This window comes from Clupea harengus, chromosome 13 (genome assembly GCF_900700415.2).
Source record: "Clupea harengus chromosome 13, Ch_v2.0.2, whole genome shotgun sequence".
NCBI lineage: Eukaryota > Metazoa > Chordata > Actinopteri > Clupeiformes > Clupeidae > Clupea > Clupea harengus.
The window spans coordinates 17,434,380-17,456,143 of record NC_045164.1 but is presented as its reverse complement, the minus strand read 5'-3'; the positions used below and the strand labels follow the sequence as shown (position 1 = coordinate 17,456,143).

Here is a 21,764-nt window from a genome sequence, read left to right as displayed (position 1 = left end):
ATTAATATCATAAAAGGTGCAATTTAGTCTTTTGTTCTTGGCTTGACATATAAATGCTTCTGTACTTGGGCTACAATAATAGCTATTTAGAGGGATTTGCACAGTATTCCTGGATGTGCCGACTGTGTTTCAGGCTTATTACATTTCTCAGAATGAATAATACACAAAAAAAACACTGAAAAGAATACCAGCGTTCATAGAATGCATAGAAATATTTGGGAATACAGTTGTTTCCCTGTTACGTGTTCATAGATGTATTGTTATGGTACATTTGGAACCATTAAAAACAGATATGTTAATCAATATCACCCTTTTTTAATCGCCTCATTGGAAAGAGCGTCTCCGGCCCCACGGTCAGTTTGAACGTTTTGACAGATGACCGCTCCCCATAGGGATGTGCCGGTCCTATGGACTCATCACTGCAAACATGTCCACAAGTATGTTCCATCAGCATTGGTCTCGACTTATTAACAAGTTTATTCTGCTCAGTGTATGACACTCGTAGCATGTGACTTGTAGCTTACTGCGAAAAAAGCGTTTTCTATAGGCAATTTCCACACCCTGTGCCACCCACATCATGTTGTTTACGAAGACCACTGGTTCACTTTAATGTAGTGCATGCAAACTTGAAAAAGTTCACGCCACATGAAGGAAAAAAAGAAAAGACGGGGCGGAGAGGAGGGAGGTGCAGGGGAGAACTGAGAGTACCATGGAGCCACTTCATACATACCGCTCCCTTTAGGCACAGAGTGCACTTGTTCTGTTGTTGCACTTGTTCTATCAGAGGCTGACATAGAAGAAACCGCAAACACGACAAGGACATAACTTGCCAACATGAGCCTTACTCGAGTCTCACGTAGCGACTCATTAGAACTTCATGAGGGGGTCGACAACGCCGCATTTCAAGAAGACGGGGGTCGCGCTGATTCTGAGAAAACCGATGGACAGGTTGCAGCTGACTGTCCCTCGTCTAGTTTGAACCTCGACGGAGCGGAAAGTTCCTATACCCAGATAAAACCGTATGCGGGGATGTCAAAAGAGGTGCTGCTGCTGTATTCCCGCCAGGCTCGTTACAGGCTGCCCCGGGAGATCCTTTTCTGGCTGGTCATTGTAAGCACGCTTGTCTTGCTCGCGGTTAACATCACAGTCATCGCGTTATCGCCGCGGTGCCTGAGCTGGTGGCAATCCTCTCCTGTCTACCAGATATACCCACGCTCCTTCAAGGATTCCAACAACGATGGCATCGGAGACCTGAAAGGTATTGTTGCACTACGAGCAAAGTATCTTCTCGCTTATCTTAACCTCAAAACTAAGTTTGAAACCTGTTTATGACACAAGGCTTGGACATAACGTTCATTTTTATCTCGCACATATATGTGGAGTGGTTAAAATGTTGTGACAGATGCAATCAGGCCATGATGGGCCACGATTGTTCCGTTCACTCTCCCATAAAATGCTGTTTTGTGAGCTAAGTTGGTCATAAAGTGCTCTCGTTGTAGCCCATGATCCGCTGAATGGCCAAAATGAGACCAATAACAAATACAATCATGTTTGACAAGGGAGTGAGTGGCCCTTATTGCACACTTAAGTAGATTGCAGTTTTAGTTCTTCCCATCTACACCAATCAAACACCAAACCCATTCAGTTTCAATGTAATATTACATGTGAGCTTAGGTGCTGTTATTTGTGCCTTTTGTAAAGTTGTAAACAGCACTTGCTAGGCCTATGTCCCACATACCAGTTAATAGTCTCCAAGCAGTTAAAACCTTACCTAGTAACAACAATCAGTTCTTAAAATGAAATTTTGAATGAACACCTGCAGGCTGGATTAAGGTTAAGAAGGCCTCTACATCCAGACTAAATTTGGTTCTGGATGGATATTTCCTGTCATCCCAGCTGGGACGAGGTCATGAACTCGTCTGCTTTTAACTGAGAAAGCACTCACTGGTCCTTGCATTCTCTGAAAGCCAGACCGCAAGACTCTATTCAATCTTAGAGATAGATAGATAGAGAGAGAGAGAGAGAAAGAGAGAGAGAGAGAGAGAGAAAAACTTTTTGACAGTGTCCCATATTTTATGTGTGTATGTATACCCTAAGGTATACCCTTGTGTTACAGCAGTGCGTAGGCCACTTAGAGAACCACTTTTTCACTAATAAATGACCAATCACTATCCAATGTGTAGGCATCCAGGATAAACTGGATCATTTGAATTACCTGAACATCAAGGCTATCTGGATTAGCCCGTTTTACAAATCTCCAATGAGGGACTTCGGCTATGATGTGGAAGACTTCCGTGACATCGATCCCATTTTTGGAACCATGAAAGACTTCGATGATCTTCTTGTATCTATGCACGACAAAGGTAAGCTCGGAAAAACACGTGAAAAATCTTTTCTATTGTTCCTATTGTTCTTCTTGGCAGTAAGAGCGGTAAACAGGTTTATTGATCTGAAGCCTCTCTTGATGAACCTGCTTTGTGTCCGCCTGGCAGGGTTGAGGTTGATCATGGACTTCATTCCCAACCACAGCAGTGACAACCACGTGTGGTTCCAGAACAGTCGCAGACGCGAGGAACCCTACACTGATTACTACGTCTGGGCCAACTGCACCCGAGACAAGCTTCCCAACAACTGGGTAAGAGTGCCGGAGGCCAGTGGGTGGAGAGCCGTGTGGTGTGTGTGACCCTCACTAAGAGATTATAGATAGCAACACACACTGGCACTCAAGGGTGTTTGTTTATGTGCCTGTGTAAGTTTGACAAGCTGTGTGTAAATGTGGTCAGCAGGTACAGAGCCATGCAGTGAGTAAACCTCAATTAGTCTCACTAAGAGACATGCTAAATACAGATGCTAGCCTGTGTTTTTGGCTGCTTGCTAGCATCCACCAGCCTTCCATATTCCAGGCTGCAGGTTCAAGTCCAGTAGAGGACTGTGTTCCTGTGGATATATTTTGCTTTGTGCTGTTGATTGTGCTCCTTCACCAACCACTCCTTTAGATCTGGGGGATGTTCATCTTGCCTTGTGCTCTCTCACTGCCCTGTGCAGTACATGCGTAAGGCCTTTTCTGTGATCCTGAATCCAGTCCCAGACTCTGATGCAGGTGTCTCCTCCACAGGTGAGCGTGTTTGGGAATTCCTCCTGGACGTATGACTCAGTCCGAGAGCAATGCTATTTGCACCAGTTCCTGAAGGAGCAGCCCGATCTGAACTTCCGAAACCCGGACGTCAGACGAGAGATGACGGTGAGACCCTCTCACCCCTCCACAGCTGAGCAATGATCAGGGCAGGGTGTCCGACATTTAAAAAAAAATATTTGGGGCTTTTTTTCTAGCTTTTATTTGGAAAGGAGAGAGACATTGAGGGGAGTGGGATGGGAATGACTGGTCAGCCAGGTACATTTAAAACCCAGGTCCCTGGGGACACTGAGGCAGAATGTAGCATGGGACGCTAATGCCACCGCTACGTTTCAAACCCAGGTCCCTGGGGACACTGAGGCAGAATGTAGCATGGGACGCTAACGCCACCACCTGCACCACGGCTCCCTATCTCAGCAGACACTTGAGACACACCACAGCAGTCAGATATATCCACACTTACACACTACTGCATATGTTGGAGCTGACAGTTTTACGGCAACCTGATTCCACACTACTGGTAGTATAGTGTGTGATAAAGTGTGTGTGACTCTGAGATAGAAGGAGAGATTTTGTGTGTGTGTGTGTGTTTGTGTGAATGAACCTGGTTACAATTACATGACTGAGGGAGCATGAAATGACAAAGGAAAAAGAATGAGAGTATGGCTGGAGTTGATGATTGTCTTGTGGGGTGTTCACGTAAATGTGTGTGTGTGTGTGTGTGTGTGTGTGTGTGTGTGTGTGTGTGTGCGACTGCCCACTGAGCTGCCCACTGACTCCCCTAATTTCCCATGAGTTCTTGAAATCCTTAAAAGTTTGTGAATTTGAAGAAAAAAACTGGAAAGTTTTAAAATAATTTTCCTTAATGTTTGTAAAAAGGCTATGTTCTGCTGTGTGTCTCCCGCCGTCTGTGTGTCATTGTTTCACACACCACCTCCCTTGAGAAAAGGTGACGGCCACGTGCGTGCCTGAGTGACTGAAGTTGAATCATGCAGGGTAAACAGCGGCAAACAAGCGAGTTGGGTCCTTAAATTTAAGGGAATTGGGCCTTGAAAGTCCTTGAATTTGATGCTTCAGAAGGCGTGGGAACCCAGCCTCACCCAGACCTCGGCCATTGTCCACAGTGGCCATTGGTCAAGTTGTCCTCGCTTCGACCTGATGGTTACATATTATCTCTCTCATGCTTATACCTTGTTAGGCATTGACACCAGGTATGGTGATAAGGAGTGTGTGTGTGTGTGTGTGTGTGTGTGTGTGTGTGTGTGTGTGTGTGTGTGTGTGTGTGTGTGTGTGTGTGTGTGTGTGTGTGTGTGTGTGTGTGTGTGTGTGTGTGTGTGTGTGTGTGTGTGTGTGTGTGTGTGTGTGTGTGTGTAGGGGTGTGTTGTATGTGTGTGTGGGTGTGTTATCCAATTCACTCCATGCTCCACACGCCAAAATCAAACTCATAACCAACCAGCAGAAATGCATACGTAGGCCTACAGATTCATGCATTGTGTTGCACATACTGTATGTGTTGTGCTAATAATGTAAAGGGGTGAGTAGAACATGGCAATGTAAGCATGGCAAGCATCCACAATCTCTCTATTTATCTCTCTCTCTGTGTCTCTCACTCTTTCTCTCTCTCTCTCTCTCTCTCTCTCTCTCTCACACACTCACTCAATCGTATCACTCTCTTATCTCCATGACATCATCTAACAGAGCCATTCTAAAACCGGAAAATCTTGTGTCAGTTTAGTAGGCTGTTCTCAGTATTCTTTTATGTTCTACCATGTTGTTCTGTAACACTCTGATGCTACTATAAGTATACCAAGATAACCTCAAAGTGCATCATTTAAAAAAAAAAAAAACTTTACGTGAAGGTCTACAGTTTACCAAAAAAGTAAAGAAAGCCCTTAAGGCTTAAGAGTCTTAGAAGGTAGTTCATAAAGTTTCTATGGATTTCTGCTGTGAAATACTGTAAACATCGATGAATACAGACCACATTATTACATTATTACATCCCCCACAGTTCAGTGATTACAATTACAATAGTGCCCAAGTGCTTGACTGTGTTCAAAATGTACAATTTTCTTGATATGTAATTAGAGAGTGATTTGTAAGACAGACCATATAATTGTCATCTGTGATTTTGTAAGCCTCTCACTAATTGCTGGAGATTGCTTTTGTTAAGCACTGGAATAATACAAGGCGTGATGCTTGAATCAAGGATACCTACAATCCTGCCCCAAGTCATTACACAGCAGTGCCCAGTGCGGAACGATGAAGCCTACAGATTTGAAATATTTTTACTGAGCTTGTTTTCACCATGCAGGACATTATTCGTTTCTGGCTGGACAAGGGCGTTGATGGATTCCGCATGGATGCAGTCAAGCACATCCTTGAAGCACCGCACCTGCGAGACGAACCCCAGGTGAACGCCAGCCAACCCCCAGTAAGTGGCTCCAGGCTGCCTTTTCTGTTAACAAAATTGGTCGACGCACGTAAGCACGCAAGCACGCAAGCACGCAAGAAGGGGTACGAAAGCACGCAAGGGGCACGCAAAACGCAGAACCATGAATTCCGCTTTACTTTGTGTACTGCCTGCATTGACATTAACATTCAGTCATTTGGCAGACGCCTTTATCCTACGAAAGCTCCAATAGAAGTACAGGATACAAAATAGCCGATCAACGGAAAAACATGGAAAGTAAAGTTCTGCGAAAAACACGTCACTTTAGCAGAAGTGCCAGATAGCAACATAGTTGCAGCTTCTCCTGACAAAGCTATAACCAACTCAGTGAGACTCGGACGCCCTGTCCTACTGCAGATTTGGGACATGGTGGCCTGTTAGCACATGTGGCTAAGTTAAAGAAACTCTTGTTCCCATTAGTGTACACCATTGAACTTCTCTCTCGCTGTGGGCCTGATGTTTGATTTAGAGGTTAGTCTCATGAATAGAATCGAAATATTTAACAAAGAATTCGGAAGTTATAATAAACAAGCATGTTAGCCTTCATGTTTTAGCTCTGTCGTTTGGTAAGTCTATATTTTGTATACGTGTGATTATCGGCCATATCACTGTGCCTGACTGCTTAGTGGCATATTACCCTCCCCCTAACCCCTAACCCTGAGACTGTGGCGCTGACTTTAATCACAGAGACCGACTGAACCCCAAAGGCCAAATGAAACCATTCCAGTCTAGCTCTGTATTGTAATCCACACGCAGACCGAGAGCGACCAAACCCTCCCCGGTCAGACCTGCACAGCTAATCTTCACCTTCCTGGTCAGCAGAGGCACAGAGACGACTTTAACTTCAAATAATGTGAAATGCGTGTCTGTTGGCTGTTTTTCATTTTCACTAAGCCCCGCTTTCAGCGCTTTTCTTTGCTCTGAATAAGTGTGTCAGGTGAAAGGGGCAAACGCGTGTGTTGACCTCCCAGGATCGGAGGCAGCTAGTACACACACACACACACACACACACAGACACACACACAGACACACACACAGACACACACACACACAGACAGAGTGAGGGGATTATGAAGGGGCATATTTCTGTGGATTTGATGGCATTTCAGCCTCATTATTCTAATGCTGTGCAATTACATCAAGTCTGAGCCCTCTGTTCTGCACTCAGGGGGGAGATCGGCCCTGGGCAGCCCCCCCCCAAACCCCCTACACACACACACACACACACACACACACACACACACACACAATGGGACCCACTGAATCCCCCCTCAACTCCTGCCTTATCTCTCAGGACTGTCCCTATGACCCCGGAGAGGGAGAGGGAGAGGGAGAGGGAGAGGGAGAGGGAGAGGGAGAGGGAGAGAGGGAGAGAGAGAGAGAGAGAGAGGAAAAAGTAAAGGACAGAGAGAGGGTTAAGAGAGAGAAGGGGAAGAGAGATAATGACAGAGAGACAGTATGAGAGAGAGAGCGAGTGTGTGTGTGTGTGAGAGAGAGAAAAAGAGAGAGAGAGAGAGAAAGAAAGACAGGGAGAGCAGGTTAGAGCAAAACTACTGCACTCTTTCATCATTAAATCCCCTGCTGTATCGTTAGTCCCTCTTTCATTCCTTTGTAAGAGTAAGTGAAGGAGAGAGGGTCAGGTGAGGAAGTCATCTTAGGCGTTTGAAAGCAGCTAATTACTAAACCCTGCTCCAGCCATCCGTATCTGGGCTATTATCCACCGCAGTGTGGAGCCATACAGGCTAGCGCTCCTAGCGCTCTCGGTGTCCTCTACGTCCCCTCCACAAGCCCTTTCATGAGTTCCTGCGCCGGTGTTATCGTCGTACCCTTAGTGTATCGGTCTCCTGTTCTCACTCTTTCCGTCCTCCCATTGAATTGAGAGGAGTTCTGTGTGTTCTGTTCAGAGCTGTTCTGTTCAGGAATGTTTTGTTGATTGCATAATACCAATGCTCCTAAAGGTCAGGCATAATGTTTGTTCAGTCGTTTTATCTTGACACCATATATCCATGTTGTACCCTGCGTACTCTGATGTTTAATTGAGAGATGTGTCAACAATTTGTTTTGCTGGGTTTTTCATAAGAACCTCATGAGAACAAGGCGTATCGTTATGTCTCTGAAGTTGACAGATAACGGACATAATGACATACCTCCTCTTTATGTAATTTACCCACAATCCTCTCCTTCTATCTCCATCTCCACCTTTTCCTCTTGTCCAGGAACAGGTGAACACCGAGTTTGAGCTCCACCACGACTACACCTACACCCAGGTGGGCCTCCACGACATCCTGAGGGGCTGGAGGGCCGAGCTGGACACGTACAGCCGAGAGCCAGGGCGCTACAGGTACCACACGCGTGCTCCGGAGGTCTTCTCCTCCAGTGTCTTCCATTCGGACTTTTAGCATGTTAGCTAAGCTCTCCCTTCCTCGCCTCTCCTGAAACTTCACATTACATGACTAAGTGTTCTATTTCTAACTGTTCCTGAAACTTAACTCTTCGCGCATGGTACTAGGCTGTAGCATGTGTGCTAAGTCTTCCTTTCCTCTCTCTACCTGAAACTTCACACTCCTAGTATGGTTGTTAAGTGCCAAAGTAATGATAATTAATTACATTTCTACAAAACACTTTTTATAAGCTCATGCACCACACTAGTTGGTCCACTACCACCAATATGGTCATTGTGGTTTAAAGTTGATGAATAAGTAGACCCTCTATAATAATATCAATGAAATATACTGTACAGATTTATTACATTTGTCTGTGAGAGCATCCACTTGGTCAGAGCTTAACTGTGGTGGTCTGTGACATCAGATTCATGGTGACAGAGTCTTACGACTACGAGGAGATCGACAAGACCATGATGTACTACAGCACAGACTTCGCGAGGGAGAGTGACTTCCCCTTCAACTTCTACCTGATGGACCTTCCCCAGGGCCTGTCTGGCGCCAGGGCACAGGAGCTGGTCAGTCTGTGGATGACCAACATGCCCCGGGGACAGTGGCCCAACTGGGTGGTGAGACGGATCTAACCTGATGTTCTGTGTACCACGCATGCTCTGGCTTCAAAGAGGTCTTTCTGCACAGGATTGAACTCAAATTTCAACATAATTATGGCAGTTCTCATTTTGGCTTCATATCTACTCTCTAAAGACACTAAATGCTCAACACATCAAATGTATTCATGTTGCTGATGCTTTTTATCCAAAGCAACCCACAATATGCATAGAAGGACACACTTCCATTAGTATGTGTGCTCCCTGGGTTTTGAACCCATGACCTTTGAGTTAACACCTCCCTCTACCAGTTGAACTACAGGAACCTAATAACATTCATGAATCACTGAAATGGCTCTCCTAACTGGCATTTGAACTAGAGGCCCTGAGAGAAAGAGCTCATGTTTATAAAAGACCTTATAAAAGACCCTTCATCCATTAGTCTTCATCTACATGTGAGACATTATCTTCTGTGAAATGTTTTCAGATGTGACTACATACGCTGAAAATTGTTTGGAATTTAGAAGTGCGATGCAGGTTGGGCTAAACTGTGCTGTTTTTATTTTTTATTCAGGTGGGGAACCATGATAAGCCGCGCATGTCGTCCAGCGTGGGGAAGGAGTACATCAGCGCCATCAACATGATGATGCTGACTCTGCCTGGTACGCCCACCACCTACTACGGCGAGGAGATCGGCATGGAGAACGTCCACATCCACATCGAGGACATCCAGGATCCCTTTGGGAAGTTTGACCCGGTGAGTATGTGTTATACTATAGAGCGGTGCTACCTGTTCTCGTCACAGATCCACAGGTGGCGCCGTTTCCCATTTGAGTTCTTATTGTCGTTCTCCTAAATCTGAGTCTGATTGTCTGTGCTGTGTATCCCATCTGTAGAATGCCAGCCGAGACCCCCAGAGGTCACCCATGCAGTGGAGCAGCGAGCCCAACGCGGGATTCAGTGGAAACGGGACGGGCACCTGGCTACCCATACACCCCAACTACACCACCGTCAACGTGGAGGTGAGTTAAGGATCGCTAGGCCTTCTGCTTGTCCTTGTCGTGGCTGTCTGCCGGTGGGCCAAAAGGCTGGGCTTCAGTGCCTAATTGCTGATGAGCTGCACCGGCGCGCAGGCGTCTCAGCAGTTAAAAGGGCTGTTTCCTCTGCTGTTTGAGGCCATTCTTAGTTTGCCTGGTGAAGAACACAACACAGCACTCACCACATCTCATTCCTAATAACATTCTTGCATGGCGGATAACTGACTCGGACTCATCTCACTCTCTCCTTCAGTATTTAATTTAGTTAGTAAACCGTCGGTTTTAAATCCAACCTCTCGACTCCCTCTTTTACTGTGGCGTTGGCACGGGGTCATAACACAGCCAAATCAGATGCCAGCATTGGAAAAGTATAGTTGGAGGTTATTTATTAATCTGGTGAACACTGGTATTGAAGTTGAATCCAAACTCAGTGAATATTGTTGTTTGTTGAGTCTTGGCACAGTGAGTGTTGTAGGGCTGTTATTGTGTTGTGGATCTCTCAATAGTGCTTTGTTTAGCTGAAACCTGTTTCAGTTATTGTTGAAATTATTTGGTTTGATCTCAGTCTCCACTGAAAGGAGGTCACAGTTGGACACTCAGTTCACCAGGTTAAAAACATTCCAAACGTAACAAAGTCAAATGTCCCTGTCCCTATACGTCAATGTATCTTTTTGCAAATCTGCGAATGGCTTCTTAGTTCGGAGGAATCGCCTATTTCTGAAGTTTCACTGCGCTTGTTCCTCAGGCCCAGAAGGGGAACGACAGCTCGGTTCTGGAGCAGTACCGGCGCCTGAGCCTGCTGCGGGAGTCGGAGATGGCGCTGCACCGAGGCTGGATGTGTTTCGTGTGGAGCGACGTGGACGTCTTCGTGTACCTCCGGGAGCAGGACGGCCTGGACAGGGCCTTCCTGGTTTTGATCAACCTGGGCCGGAACGCCACCACGGACCTCTCCTCCATCTCGGGCCTTCCGGAGCACTTCCGCGTGCACACCAGCACCGTTCCGAAGAATCAGGGGAGGAGCTACGACAGGGCCGCTGTTCCCACGAAGAAGGGCGAGGGGCTGCTGCTCGAGTTCTCGTCCAATCAGAGGTTCCACACAAGCCATGCCTCCAGCTGCTACATCTCAGAGAGGGCATGCTACCTGAACGTGCTGGACATCATGTACAAGTGCTGAGTGTGTCTGTGTCTGTGTGTGTGTGTGTGTGTGTGTGTGTGTGTGTGTGTGTGTGTGTTTGTGTGTGTGGGGCTTTCAGGCCAGAGTACTAACCAAAATAATGAAGCAAAGAATAGATGTTTGTTTAAGTGCCAATATATTTAAAAAAAGAAAACTTCATTAAATGTATACTTTTCACATTGTTGTCTTGTTTCAGAGTTTTGCATTGAACAAAATACATGCTGTACATTCAAAACAAACAAACAAACAAACAAACAAACAACTATATAGCCTCTGGCCAGGGCCAGGTTAACACAAAGACAGACCGTCCTCACAGACAATACACAGCACTATGCAACTCTAAACAGTTGTTGTGTTTTATTGAAGTTTATTCTGCTGGGAGAGACATTTAGTATATGGATACAGTATATGTGCACATGTTACTTCCTCTGTGTATATTCATTCAGCATCACACTCTGTTTCTTCCCATCGGCCTAATAGCCCAGCTACAACCAGACTTGCAGATTGGAGCAGGCACTTTCTTCACCCTCTGCGTTTCTTGTGGTCAGCTGTCTTGTCCAGGCCCAACTCCATGTGCAGAAAAGCCATCTGTCTGGCACTCTATAGTAGCAGGACGAGGAGACGACAGAACAGATCATCACTCAGTGATCGACTGAAGCCTCCACAGATAGTCAAAACATGCCAGATCTAATCCAGTTCACGGAAACAACTATCTCCAGTCATTTGATAAGATAACATGACAACAGATTTCTGTAATACATCACAGGGCAATCTAGAGTTGACTTGGCCAAGAGTAATATGTGGTTAGATGGCGGAGATAGGAGTTAATGTATAACACTGAGAGATACGAGAGAACCTTTCAACCACAATAGAATATTTATGGAATTGAAGCAATCATTGACGATCAAAGTAAGCCTTCACCAAGTGACCAATGAAAATCTGTTTCGGCCACAGTGCGCTAGACACATTATGCCATTTAGATAAATGAATTAAAATCTTTAAATACAATCTAAAGAACGAAGCCTATAGAAAAGACAGATAATAATCTGTAGTGAGATCTGACATTATCTCAAATCATTGGGAATGCATTACAAGAACTACAATCATAACAGCTCTCAAGCAAGGTTAAAAAATGATGACAATGATAATGTTACCGTGAGCTCTGTGTTTGAAAAACAGTAGTATTTAAACTCAAATAATATAATGCACACTACTACTGAAACAGTGTTGTGCAATGCTTCATATTCTCCGACAGTAACGACACGTAGTGAGAGTTCACAAGCATAATCCATGACTAGCCGACAGGCTCATAAATACCTCACACAAGGACAGCTCAAAGTCCTCCGGTCCAAAATGGTCCCTCCCGGGCTGCAGGTCCAGGATGACTCGCGTTTCTGGTTCTGGAGGGAGATGAGAGTTCATATGTTTGGTATTTAAGCTACTTAAGTACGTTAGAACAATCAGTGTTATTTCTGCCAGCCACAGCTACTGTTGAGATCTAGCCCTTCCCATCAATGCACAGTAATTCAGATTAACTGTGTTTATATTTATCAGCTGTAAACAGACCCCAGGAGTGTCCCGGAGGTCTTTAGGTATTTTAGTATATCACAGTGGCCATGTTCCAATGTAATTACACAATCAGGTGCAGTGAAGTACATTAGAATGAGAGCAACAACTACAACAACAGTAACGGCACTCATACTATAGATAATATGCACTTAAATATACTATAGTTAGGGCCTGGAATGAGGCAGATTTGTGTCAATAAATATAATTGTGCTGTTTTTCCTCCAGCACCTATTTTTTGATGGCTATCTGAATCTAGCCCTCTAGACATGAGAGAGAGAGAACATGAGCTCTTCACTCTGATAGCAGAGGAACTATTCTTTCAAACGGTAAGAAAAGGATGAATCAAAGAAAGGATAGAAAGAAAAGGAAACGGAACACAGAGGATAGAGAGAGAAGAGAATGAAGACAGCGAGAAGACAGGGAGGGGAGAGAAGAGAGGGAGAGAAGAGAGGGAGAGAGAAGAGCACATAATTAAGACAGAGAGAGGGAGAGAAAGAGAGTGGGAGAGAAGAGAGGGAGAGAAAGAAAAGGGAGAGAAGAGAGGAGAATGAACAGAGAGGAGAGAGGAGAGGAGAGTAAAGGTTAAGGAGGGTTTCTGTCTAAAGGGACTGGTCCAGCAAGCATCCCTTCCTGCGGTGAGCCAGATGAACTCTGCGTGTGAGTGAGTGTGCGTGGTGTGTATGAGAACGAGACAGATGAGATGAACGTGTGTGATGAGACGAAGTTGCTGAGAGCATCACACACTTAATCCCCAAAAACTCTTCGGTTATATTCAGCCTTATCTCTCACACAGCCTGGCTGGAGGCCCTCCGTCTCTCTCTCTCTCCTTCTATGTATCACTCAATCTCTCTCTCTCCCCCTCCCCACTGTGCATCTCTCTGCTCTCATTCTCTCTTCTTTCCCTCCCCTCTGTGGGTTTCTCGCTCTCTCTCTCATCCCTCCTCTGCCTCTGTGCCGCGTGTTTCACAAGTGTCCTCTTGACCTTCAGCAGGCCCAGTGTATTGTTCCTTATCTCCGGGCCCGATACACTATCTCAGAAACTTGCTAATCGCTGGAGCTGTGAGGCTGTGATCAGCATTTAATCGACCACAGGGACCACCGACTGATCAAAGAGAGAGAGAGACTGAATTTCTCACTGTGTGTGTGTGTGTGTGTGTGTGTGTGTATGTGTGTGTGTGTGTCAGAGATAATTAATGAGAGAGAAAAGGGAGCCAGATTCTGACACATGGGGGAAAGTGAGCAGGATTTCGCTGACTGCAAGGTGACCTCAGCGTTTTCTTCTGTCTTCTTTCTCTCTTTTCCTTTAAGATGGAATATGCATCTCTTTAAAGGAGTAATATGCATCTCTTTAAAGGTGTAATATGCATCTCTTTAAAGGTGTAATATGCATCTCTTTAAAGGTGTAATATGCATCTCCTTTCTTTAAAAGGTGAAATATTCAACTCTTTATAGGTATAATATGCATCTCTTCTCTTTAAAGGTTTAATATGCATCTCTTTTCTTTAAAGGTGTAATATACATCTCCTCTCTTTTAAAGGTGTAACATGCCTCTCTTCTTTAAAGGTGAAATATGACAAAACTAAAAAAGCCTTTGCCTTGCAACAATAGTGTAGTTATAAAGGCATGGTTACTAGACAGTGTTGTATGATGTACCTGTGCATTCCATGCCCTATTTTTATATCTTTATATATTTCAAATATGCAAACAGCTGTACTTGAAAAACAAATGAAATACAACCCACAGCAATACTGGTAAACATGAACCTTTCATTACTTCCTCAGACACCAAAATCATATTAAATATACAATATACATTGCACCTATAGTGGACAAACAGCTGTCTGTGCCTGGTCACATCACATCACTGTCCAATCCAATGAAGACAAACCTCCGTCACACAATCCTTCATCATCATTCATCAGTCTCACAGGTTGAGGATGGATGTGTGATCAGGCCCGTGAGGGATCCATTAGTGTGTGGAGAGACTAATGGTGTGTGTGCCGGTACTCACTGAGCATGCCCAGAGAGGAGTGTGTGTCAACGGCAGTCCTCAGCCTCGCCACGTACTTCTCCACACCCGACACGGGCACTCGACTGTCCCCTTGGTAGGCTGTGATCAGCATAGAGGGGTAGTGCTGTACATGCATGCCATATAAACACACACACACACACACACACACACACACACACACACACACACACACACACACCAGAAGTTAGTTTGTATTGTACAAAATGTTTGTATAAAGTGAGTGTGAGTGTGAGTGTGTGAGTGTGTGAGGTGGAGGATGGAACCATGCTTCTCTCTGGTGCTAAGGACAGAACTGGACACACCTGTGGTGTGATGTTGCAGCACGGACAGTAGGAGGCGATGTTGTCTCTGTGCTGAGGGCTGGTCAGGGGGTCCCCCCACTCCCCTCTCTCCTCTACGGTCAGGGGCAGAGAGGGGTCCTGCATGGTGCCCAGGACGTCCAGGAAAGGTGCCTGATGAGAAATGCACATCTCTTTTCACTTGTCAGCCAACCAGCTCAACAAAAAACAAGAACCCAGACACTACAGCTGCAACACACTATTTTACACACCGGCCTTCTCTATGCAATTGAAGACTGATTTTCAAACCTTCTTCCTGTCAGTGACAAGACAAATTATCATAATGGTAGCTTATTCTGGTCTGAATCAGATGAAAGCCTGGCTTTAGAAGCATCATAAACTGTGTGTGTGTGTGTGTGTGTGTGTGTGTGTGTGTGTGTGTGTCGGTGTGTGTATGTGTGTATGTGTGTGTGTGTGTATGTCTGTATGTGTGGATATGTGTATGTGCGTGTTTATGTTTATATGTGAGTGTATATGTGTATGTGTGTGTGTGTGTGTGTGTGTGTGTGTGTGTGTGTATGTGTATGTGCGTGTTTATGTTTATATGTGAGTGTATATGTGTATGTGTATGTGTGTGTGTGTGTGTGTGTGTAAGTGTATGTGTATGTGTGTGTGTGTGTGTGTGTGTGTACACACGTTTCCTCACCTGCACAGTGATGGCCCTGAGCAGCTGGGGCTGTTGGTTGCACAGTGCCCCCACCAGCACGGCTCCGGCACTGCGGGCGGTAAGGGCGGTGCGGTCTGGAGTGGACACGCCCAGGTCATGGAGCCTCTGGAGGCAGGCGGCCAGATCCTCCACCCCCCTCTGCTTCCTCTCCAGCCTGCCCGCCCGGTGCCAGCCCAGACCCCGCTCACCTCCCCCCCTGAGACAGCAGAGAGGGGAGAAGGAGAGAGGGGGAGCGAGGAGAGAGAGGGGGGAGACAGTTGACAGAGAAGGAGAGAGGAGTTAGATACTTCCGCGTCATTTCACTCAGTTAGGAACCCTCCTAAGCAAAGTATACAAAGTGATTCCCATAGTTTAGCATTCCATTCTATTCTATCCTGAACAGTGCTGCTGGGAGTTGTAGTTTAATACCTGACATGACAGTAAGCCAGGGCCCATCCACGATCCAGCAGTAGCCTCTTGTCTGGACTGAAGGCCATGTTGAGGTCCATGCCGTAGGCTCCGTACACGTGCACCAGCATCGGTGCTGACCCCAGATCAGCCAGAGGCGGTCTGTGAAGGAGGGTTATGGGCACCATGGTGCCATCCTACACGGGGTGGGGGGTGGAGAGGTAGCATACTTAATAACAACAACATAGAACACAAAAGAACTGTAAATAATACGTTATTACGGCCACCAAGGAGGCTACGTTTTCCGTTGGGTTTGTATGTCTCTCAGCTAGATTACGCGGCGGCTCCACAAATTATTATATTTTTCACTTTCGCTAACATTGCGAGCTAGGGCATTTGGCCTTGGCTGAGGTCTTAGCTCTTTCAGTGCCTTTTTAGTAACTACTAATGTAACGACTAAATAGTTATGGGCACCATGATGCTATAGTGCACGGGAGAGCAGCATTGTAGCATACTAACATAATACTAACAATAACATACAACTCATGAGATAAAGAAATAAATGAACAAAACTTCTTCTATCACTTCTACTATTATTACTTCTACTTATTATCATTATTATTATTAGACTATTTCACCACTATCACAACAATGTTACTGTCTTGCCCAGCATATACTTGAAATAATATTAGTTATTCAGTAACTATTACTGTTCCGTAATGTTATTTTACAATTAAAGTAATGATATTTGTCATCCTGTACCATTGAAAGGAGAAGTGACATGGGGACGGAGGAGATCAGAGGAGGTGATGGTTCCCTAAGGGGGGAAAATCTGACCCTGTCTGGGCATTCAGTCTTTCATCAGCGGATTAGGGGCATGAATACACCATACACACTGCCACACACTGCCATACACACACACACATGTGTAAGCACACACATATGCATGCACACACAGACACACACGAACACACGAACACACACACACACACACACACACACACACACACACACACACACACACACACTCTCTGTGGGTATCACCCCCTCTGACTACAGCACTGATCCAATTACTTCACTCTTTCATACATATCCTACAGTCAGTTCTTTTGTCAAGCTCTGATAATCTCAGTCTTATGGTATCAGTTACTCCACACAACACAGCTACATTGAGAAAACAATACAAACATGTGCAACACAAGACAGTGGAAGAGGGGGTCCTTCCAATGAAGCCCTGAGTGTTTAGAAATAGGACACTATCTGCATTTTCCTTCCTTGGAGTGCAGAAGGATGTGTGTGTGTTTTTGTGTGCTCATACTAACATACACCTGTGTGTCTGTGTGTGTGTGTGTGTATGTTTGTACTTGTATGTGTGTGTGTGTGTGTGTGTGCGCATGTGCTTGTGTTGATGTGTGTGATTGACTGAATAAATGTTTGTCACGTTGTGTGTGTGTGTGTGTGTGTGTGTAAGCAAGAGTGTGAGACACTCCATACCTTACTGGGGGCCTCGAGGCGTGTGGTCTGGCAGCTGTGATGGGGACGCTCCGGGGGGGGACCCTGCTCTGTGAGAATCTGGAGGGGGGAGGGGGTGTAGAGGTATGCTGATGGGGGACACACTGGAGAGAAGAGAAGGAACCGGAAGCTCTGCGTGTCCGTCTGTGAAGCTCTCTGACTCTCCAACCCACAAGCCCACAACGGGAGCTACAAGGAGAACACAAGAGGAATACAGGCTCTGTGAACGGTGTATGTATATGCTTAATGGCATGTACTAATGTGTGTGTGTGTGTGTGTGTATGTGTGTATGTGTGCTTATGTGTATGTGTGTGTGTATTTGTGAGTGTGTGTGTGTATGTGTGATTGTGTATGTGAGCGTGTATTGTAGGGCAGAATAGCACCTGATCAACACAATGCCCTGACCACTGCCTGCCTTCAGACAGACACCTTTTATCTGTCACCTGTCAAAAATAATGTGGATGTGCGTGTTTGAGTGTGTGTGTGTGTGTGTGTGTGTGTGTGTTAGCTGAAACCCATTTCAGTCATGTTAGCACCTGTAGTCATCATGATGTCTCACCTCTAGGGATGACACACGGGTGGGGTCCTTCAGAGGAACTGTCTGCAGGTGAAGGCGTCCACTGGGGTGCCTGAGGGTAAACACGCAGTGGTCCTGCAGCAGCTCCATGTCTTTCACAGCCCACCCTGCTGAGGGGGTGTACACTGGCAGCCAACTCCGCATGGACGGCGAGGAGAGAGGCGCTTTGAGAAGCTACAAGTAAACAATATAAATCCATCCATCCATCAATACATCCATACATACAGATAGACAGACCGAGAAAAAAAACAATTAGATTAATTAATTTCAGCATTTAGGCATTACATGGGAAAGTAATGCGTTTGCAGGAATTGTGTGTGTGTCTTGATGTGGGCAGGTATTAGAGTGCACACATGTGAGTGTAAGTCAATGTGTGTGTGTGTGTGTGTGTGTGTACCTGAAACTCTTGGTTGGGTCCTGTGTTGGCAAGGATGTAGAGTTCACCTCTGGAATGCTCAGTGTAGTAGACCAGCCCCGGTTGCCGTGGCTGCACCAGAGCAGGGGCGTGGTCTGGGGCGGAGCTACAGATTACTCTTACTTCTGAGCTGCTTTTACTGGTGCTATTGAGTGTCAGTAGCTGTCCATCACCTGAACGCCCCACCTCCACAAAGAACCTACACCCAGAGAGGCCAACAGGGTAGACTGTTAAAGACACACATTGGCTCTGAGACTTACTAAAAGGGTGATTTGTGTAGTTCTATGGTATAAGTACTCTAAATCTGAAACCAGCTTAAAGAGTGTAAGCTGCTGACTTGAGTTTTTTTCCAATGCTTGGACATTCTTTAATTCTTATTGTAATATGAGGTCAACCATTTTGAGAATGGCTTCAGAGTAAACTGCATTGCAGACGGTTCTGAATGAAAATGCAACCTTTATAGACCTCAAAGTACACTGTCACAAATGCACATATATGCATAACACACACACACACACACACACACACACACACACACACACACACACAAACACACACACACAAACAAACACACACACACACACACACACAAACAAACAAACAAAACACACGCACACTTACAAACAATGTATTGTGTGAAGATACTTACTCAGGGTCATGCTCCTCATATACTAGAGTGTTTCTGGCTCCTGCCTCAGTCAGGTCCAGGCGATACACACTCCGACACTTTAGACCCTCTTGCCTACTGTAGAAGAGTGTGTTATCCGAAGCCCATTCTACAAAGGACACAGGCGGACACACACACACACACACACACACACACACACACACACACACACACACACACACAGTGCACACACACACACAGTGCACACACATTAACTCATTCTTACAGTAACTATTTCTCTTACTTTTATCTTTTGCCTCTTTTTTCTTAATTATATTTTGTTGTTTTATATTTTTGGTCTTTTATACTTTCATGTGTTCTATATGTTTTTAGTCTTTTTAATCTCTTATTGTATTCTATTCTCTTATCTATTTTGTGTGTATGATGGATTTTTGGTTTTTAAGCTGTCTCTGTTCTCTCCCATATAGCAGGACCTCAACCTGCAAATGGCTGTGACAACATTGTTACCATCACCATAACAACAACCATCACATAATAATGACATATACACACGTAAGGCAACTTCACTCTGTCCACTCACTTTGTCTCTTTTCTTCCCCTCCTACTCTAGACTCCACTGTGGGATTCTGCTGCAGTCCTTCCACCTGATCTACCTTCAGAAACCCTCTGCTTACAGCTGCCCATTCCCACCAAACTACTGTGCACAGATTCTACTCTGCTTATAATACTTAATGTATACCAGCCTTTTTACCCCTAATATAAAAAAGCATCTGCTAAATGACTAAATGTATATGTAAATAGTTTTGTGCTTCATTGCTCTGCTTATGCTTAGTAACCTTTTGAGGACACTGCTACCCACTAATGTTCTACAACCAGTACTTTGAATGCTGGCTTTCTCCATTTTTATCCAATTCTGTATATTTCATTTCTGTACGTGTATGAATCCATCTGCTTTCTCCTGATTCTCTTTTCTCCTTCTCTCTCCCCCCCCCCCCCCCCCCCCCCCCCCCCATCTGTCTCTATCTTTCTACTTGGCCGGCCCCAAGCAGATGGGTCCCCCCTTTGAGCTGAGGTTCTGGCAAACCAAGGCCTAGATGGTATTTTCCCTCTCAGACCGAAGTGTCCACTGTGCTTCTCACAATGCACGTTACACATGCCCAGAGCGTTTGTTGTTATTTATCTTACCGAAGCTGAACACGTTGTCCAGAATGAGCAGCGGGTGGTGGGGTGTTTTCATGTCGGTCAGCCGAACCACAATGCACCTGGCCTCCTCCTGGTGTGGGGCCTTGACTGTGGCAGCCAGCAGGCTCTCACCTGGGGACAGACGCACCCTCTGCAGGCTCCTCTCCCCCTCCTCCTCCTCCTCTTCCTCCTCTCCCTCGCCTCCTTTAAGCCATTCAACACTGAGAACCTTCTCTGGTTTAGACTCACCTGTAGATAAAGATAGAGTTACATATACACACACACACACACACACACACACACACACACACACACACACACACACACACACACACACACACACACACACACACACACACACACACACACACACACATGAATGCTCACGCACCTACACACAAATATACACACACACACTGGCCTTCTTCTCTCGCTCTTAGAGCTCCATCCCTTCTCTTCAGTCTCTTTCAGCTTAGAATACCTCAACTGTATAATTTGTTTATATAAGGGCTGGTACATAAACACATACTTTCTCTTTTTGGTCACTGCTGTTGTTATTGAATACTCAGTCTTTACTCAGCTGTTAACTTCTCCACAATACCCCCATGACTGCATGTCTATGATGACTTGTATCACACTGTAGTCTCAGCAGGTATTTCAGAGTATGGGTGCCTAATATTTGCTCACCTGGTCCACGCAAACACCTGTAGATGATGCCTCCATCTTCAATATAGCTATGAAACCGTCCCTGGACCTACACACAGACATAACTTAATATTTCTGAAATATGGCCTTTTTAGCACATATATGAGCCAAATATGATGTGATACGTGATCTGGTGACATGGAGAAGAAGAAAAAAACATTTGGCGTATTCATTTTAGTTTGTTTGTTCTCTGAAATGAAACTGTCTCCTCTATGTTTCATGCCCTCTCGGCATACCACGGTGTTGTCCGGGATGGTGGAGAACTTGTTGTAGGAAGCCCTCAGCTTCCTCCTGTACCGCTGAACAAGATTCCTGTACCTCTGCTCCTGCCGTGGACATCTGTAGAACTGCACACCATGACAGCACTATAACAGAAATAACCAGGGACATTCTCATAAAACGCCCAATGAGGCCCCTTCTGCCTGTCTCTTGAAGGTATAACAAGTGGGAATATATCTTAAAATACGGAGACAACAATTTAGGTGGAGAACCCTCGGGTGTTTGATTACAAGATCAGATTCCACTCGTTCTCTAAGGTTACGAAAAGTTAGACGTAGTTTAGCAAGAGACACATTTACTCGGACAACATCTTTTATAATAGATGAGCTAAGTAATTAGTCAATTGATTAGCATAGTGCCACGACGTGTCAAACTTACCGCGGGATAAAACCTAGCTGCTACTGTGGTCAGCTGGACATTCGACCAGTATGCACTTCTAGTGAAGGCACGCGATAGAGAGCGGGTGATCGAGTGCATTTATTCATCGCAAGTGCAACCGAATATATCCGGTTTCAGGTCTCCTCGGACAATGATAACATAACGTTTTAAACTCGAGGTCCTGCTGAAATTCCACCGTCGACAAGATCTGATCTGACAAGGTCTGATTACGGACGCGAAATCGGGCAGAGCACGCTAGAGAGCACACATTTCACCCCACTGTTTACATGACAACCTTCCACTTGCCCCGGCGC

General features: G+C 45.4%; 2 protein-coding genes across 4 annotated transcripts; one reads left to right on the top strand and one right to left on the bottom strand.

Moving 5' to 3' along the window:
- The first annotated feature begins 492 nt into the window (after positions 1–492).
- Positions 493–10,959, top strand: slc3a1 (solute carrier family 3 member 1). 2 transcript variants are annotated; one of them, XM_031579057.2, is made up of 10 exons: positions 493–1,258; positions 2,184–2,363; positions 2,493–2,635; positions 3,116–3,241; positions 5,445–5,564; positions 7,799–7,923; positions 8,391–8,541; positions 9,146–9,328; positions 9,468–9,593; positions 10,354–10,959. In XM_031579057.2, exons 1-10 carry the CDS (start codon positions 835–837, stop codon positions 10,780–10,782), a joined length of 2,007 nt encoding a protein of 668 aa, XP_031434917.1. In that variant the 5' UTR covers positions 493–834; the 3' UTR covers positions 10,783–10,959. The 2 variants fall into 2 exon arrangements, with proteins under 2 accessions (XP_031434917.1, XP_012696868.2); XM_012841414.3 differs by having other exon boundaries at positions 500–1,258; positions 8,391–8,592.
- prepl (prolyl endopeptidase like) lies at positions 10,902–21,753 on the bottom strand. 2 transcript variants are annotated; one of them, XM_031579056.2, is made up of 14 exons: positions 21,451–21,753; positions 21,030–21,140; positions 20,776–20,842; positions 20,092–20,337; positions 18,928–19,054; positions 18,261–18,477; positions 17,846–18,037; positions 17,269–17,475; positions 15,796–15,971; positions 15,367–15,583; positions 14,685–14,834; positions 14,362–14,485; positions 12,100–12,182; positions 10,902–11,382 (listed from the first exon to the last, which is right to left on the bottom strand). In XM_031579056.2, exons 1-14 carry the CDS (start codon positions 21,547–21,549, stop codon positions 11,305–11,307), a joined length of 2,094 nt encoding a protein of 697 aa, XP_031434916.1. In that variant the 5' UTR covers positions 21,550–21,753; the 3' UTR covers positions 10,902–11,304. The 2 variants fall into 2 exon arrangements, with proteins under 2 accessions (XP_031434916.1, XP_012696862.2); XM_012841408.3 differs by having other exon boundaries at positions 21,030–21,158; positions 21,451–21,752.
- Between the last annotated feature and the right edge of the window lie 11 nt (positions 21,754–21,764).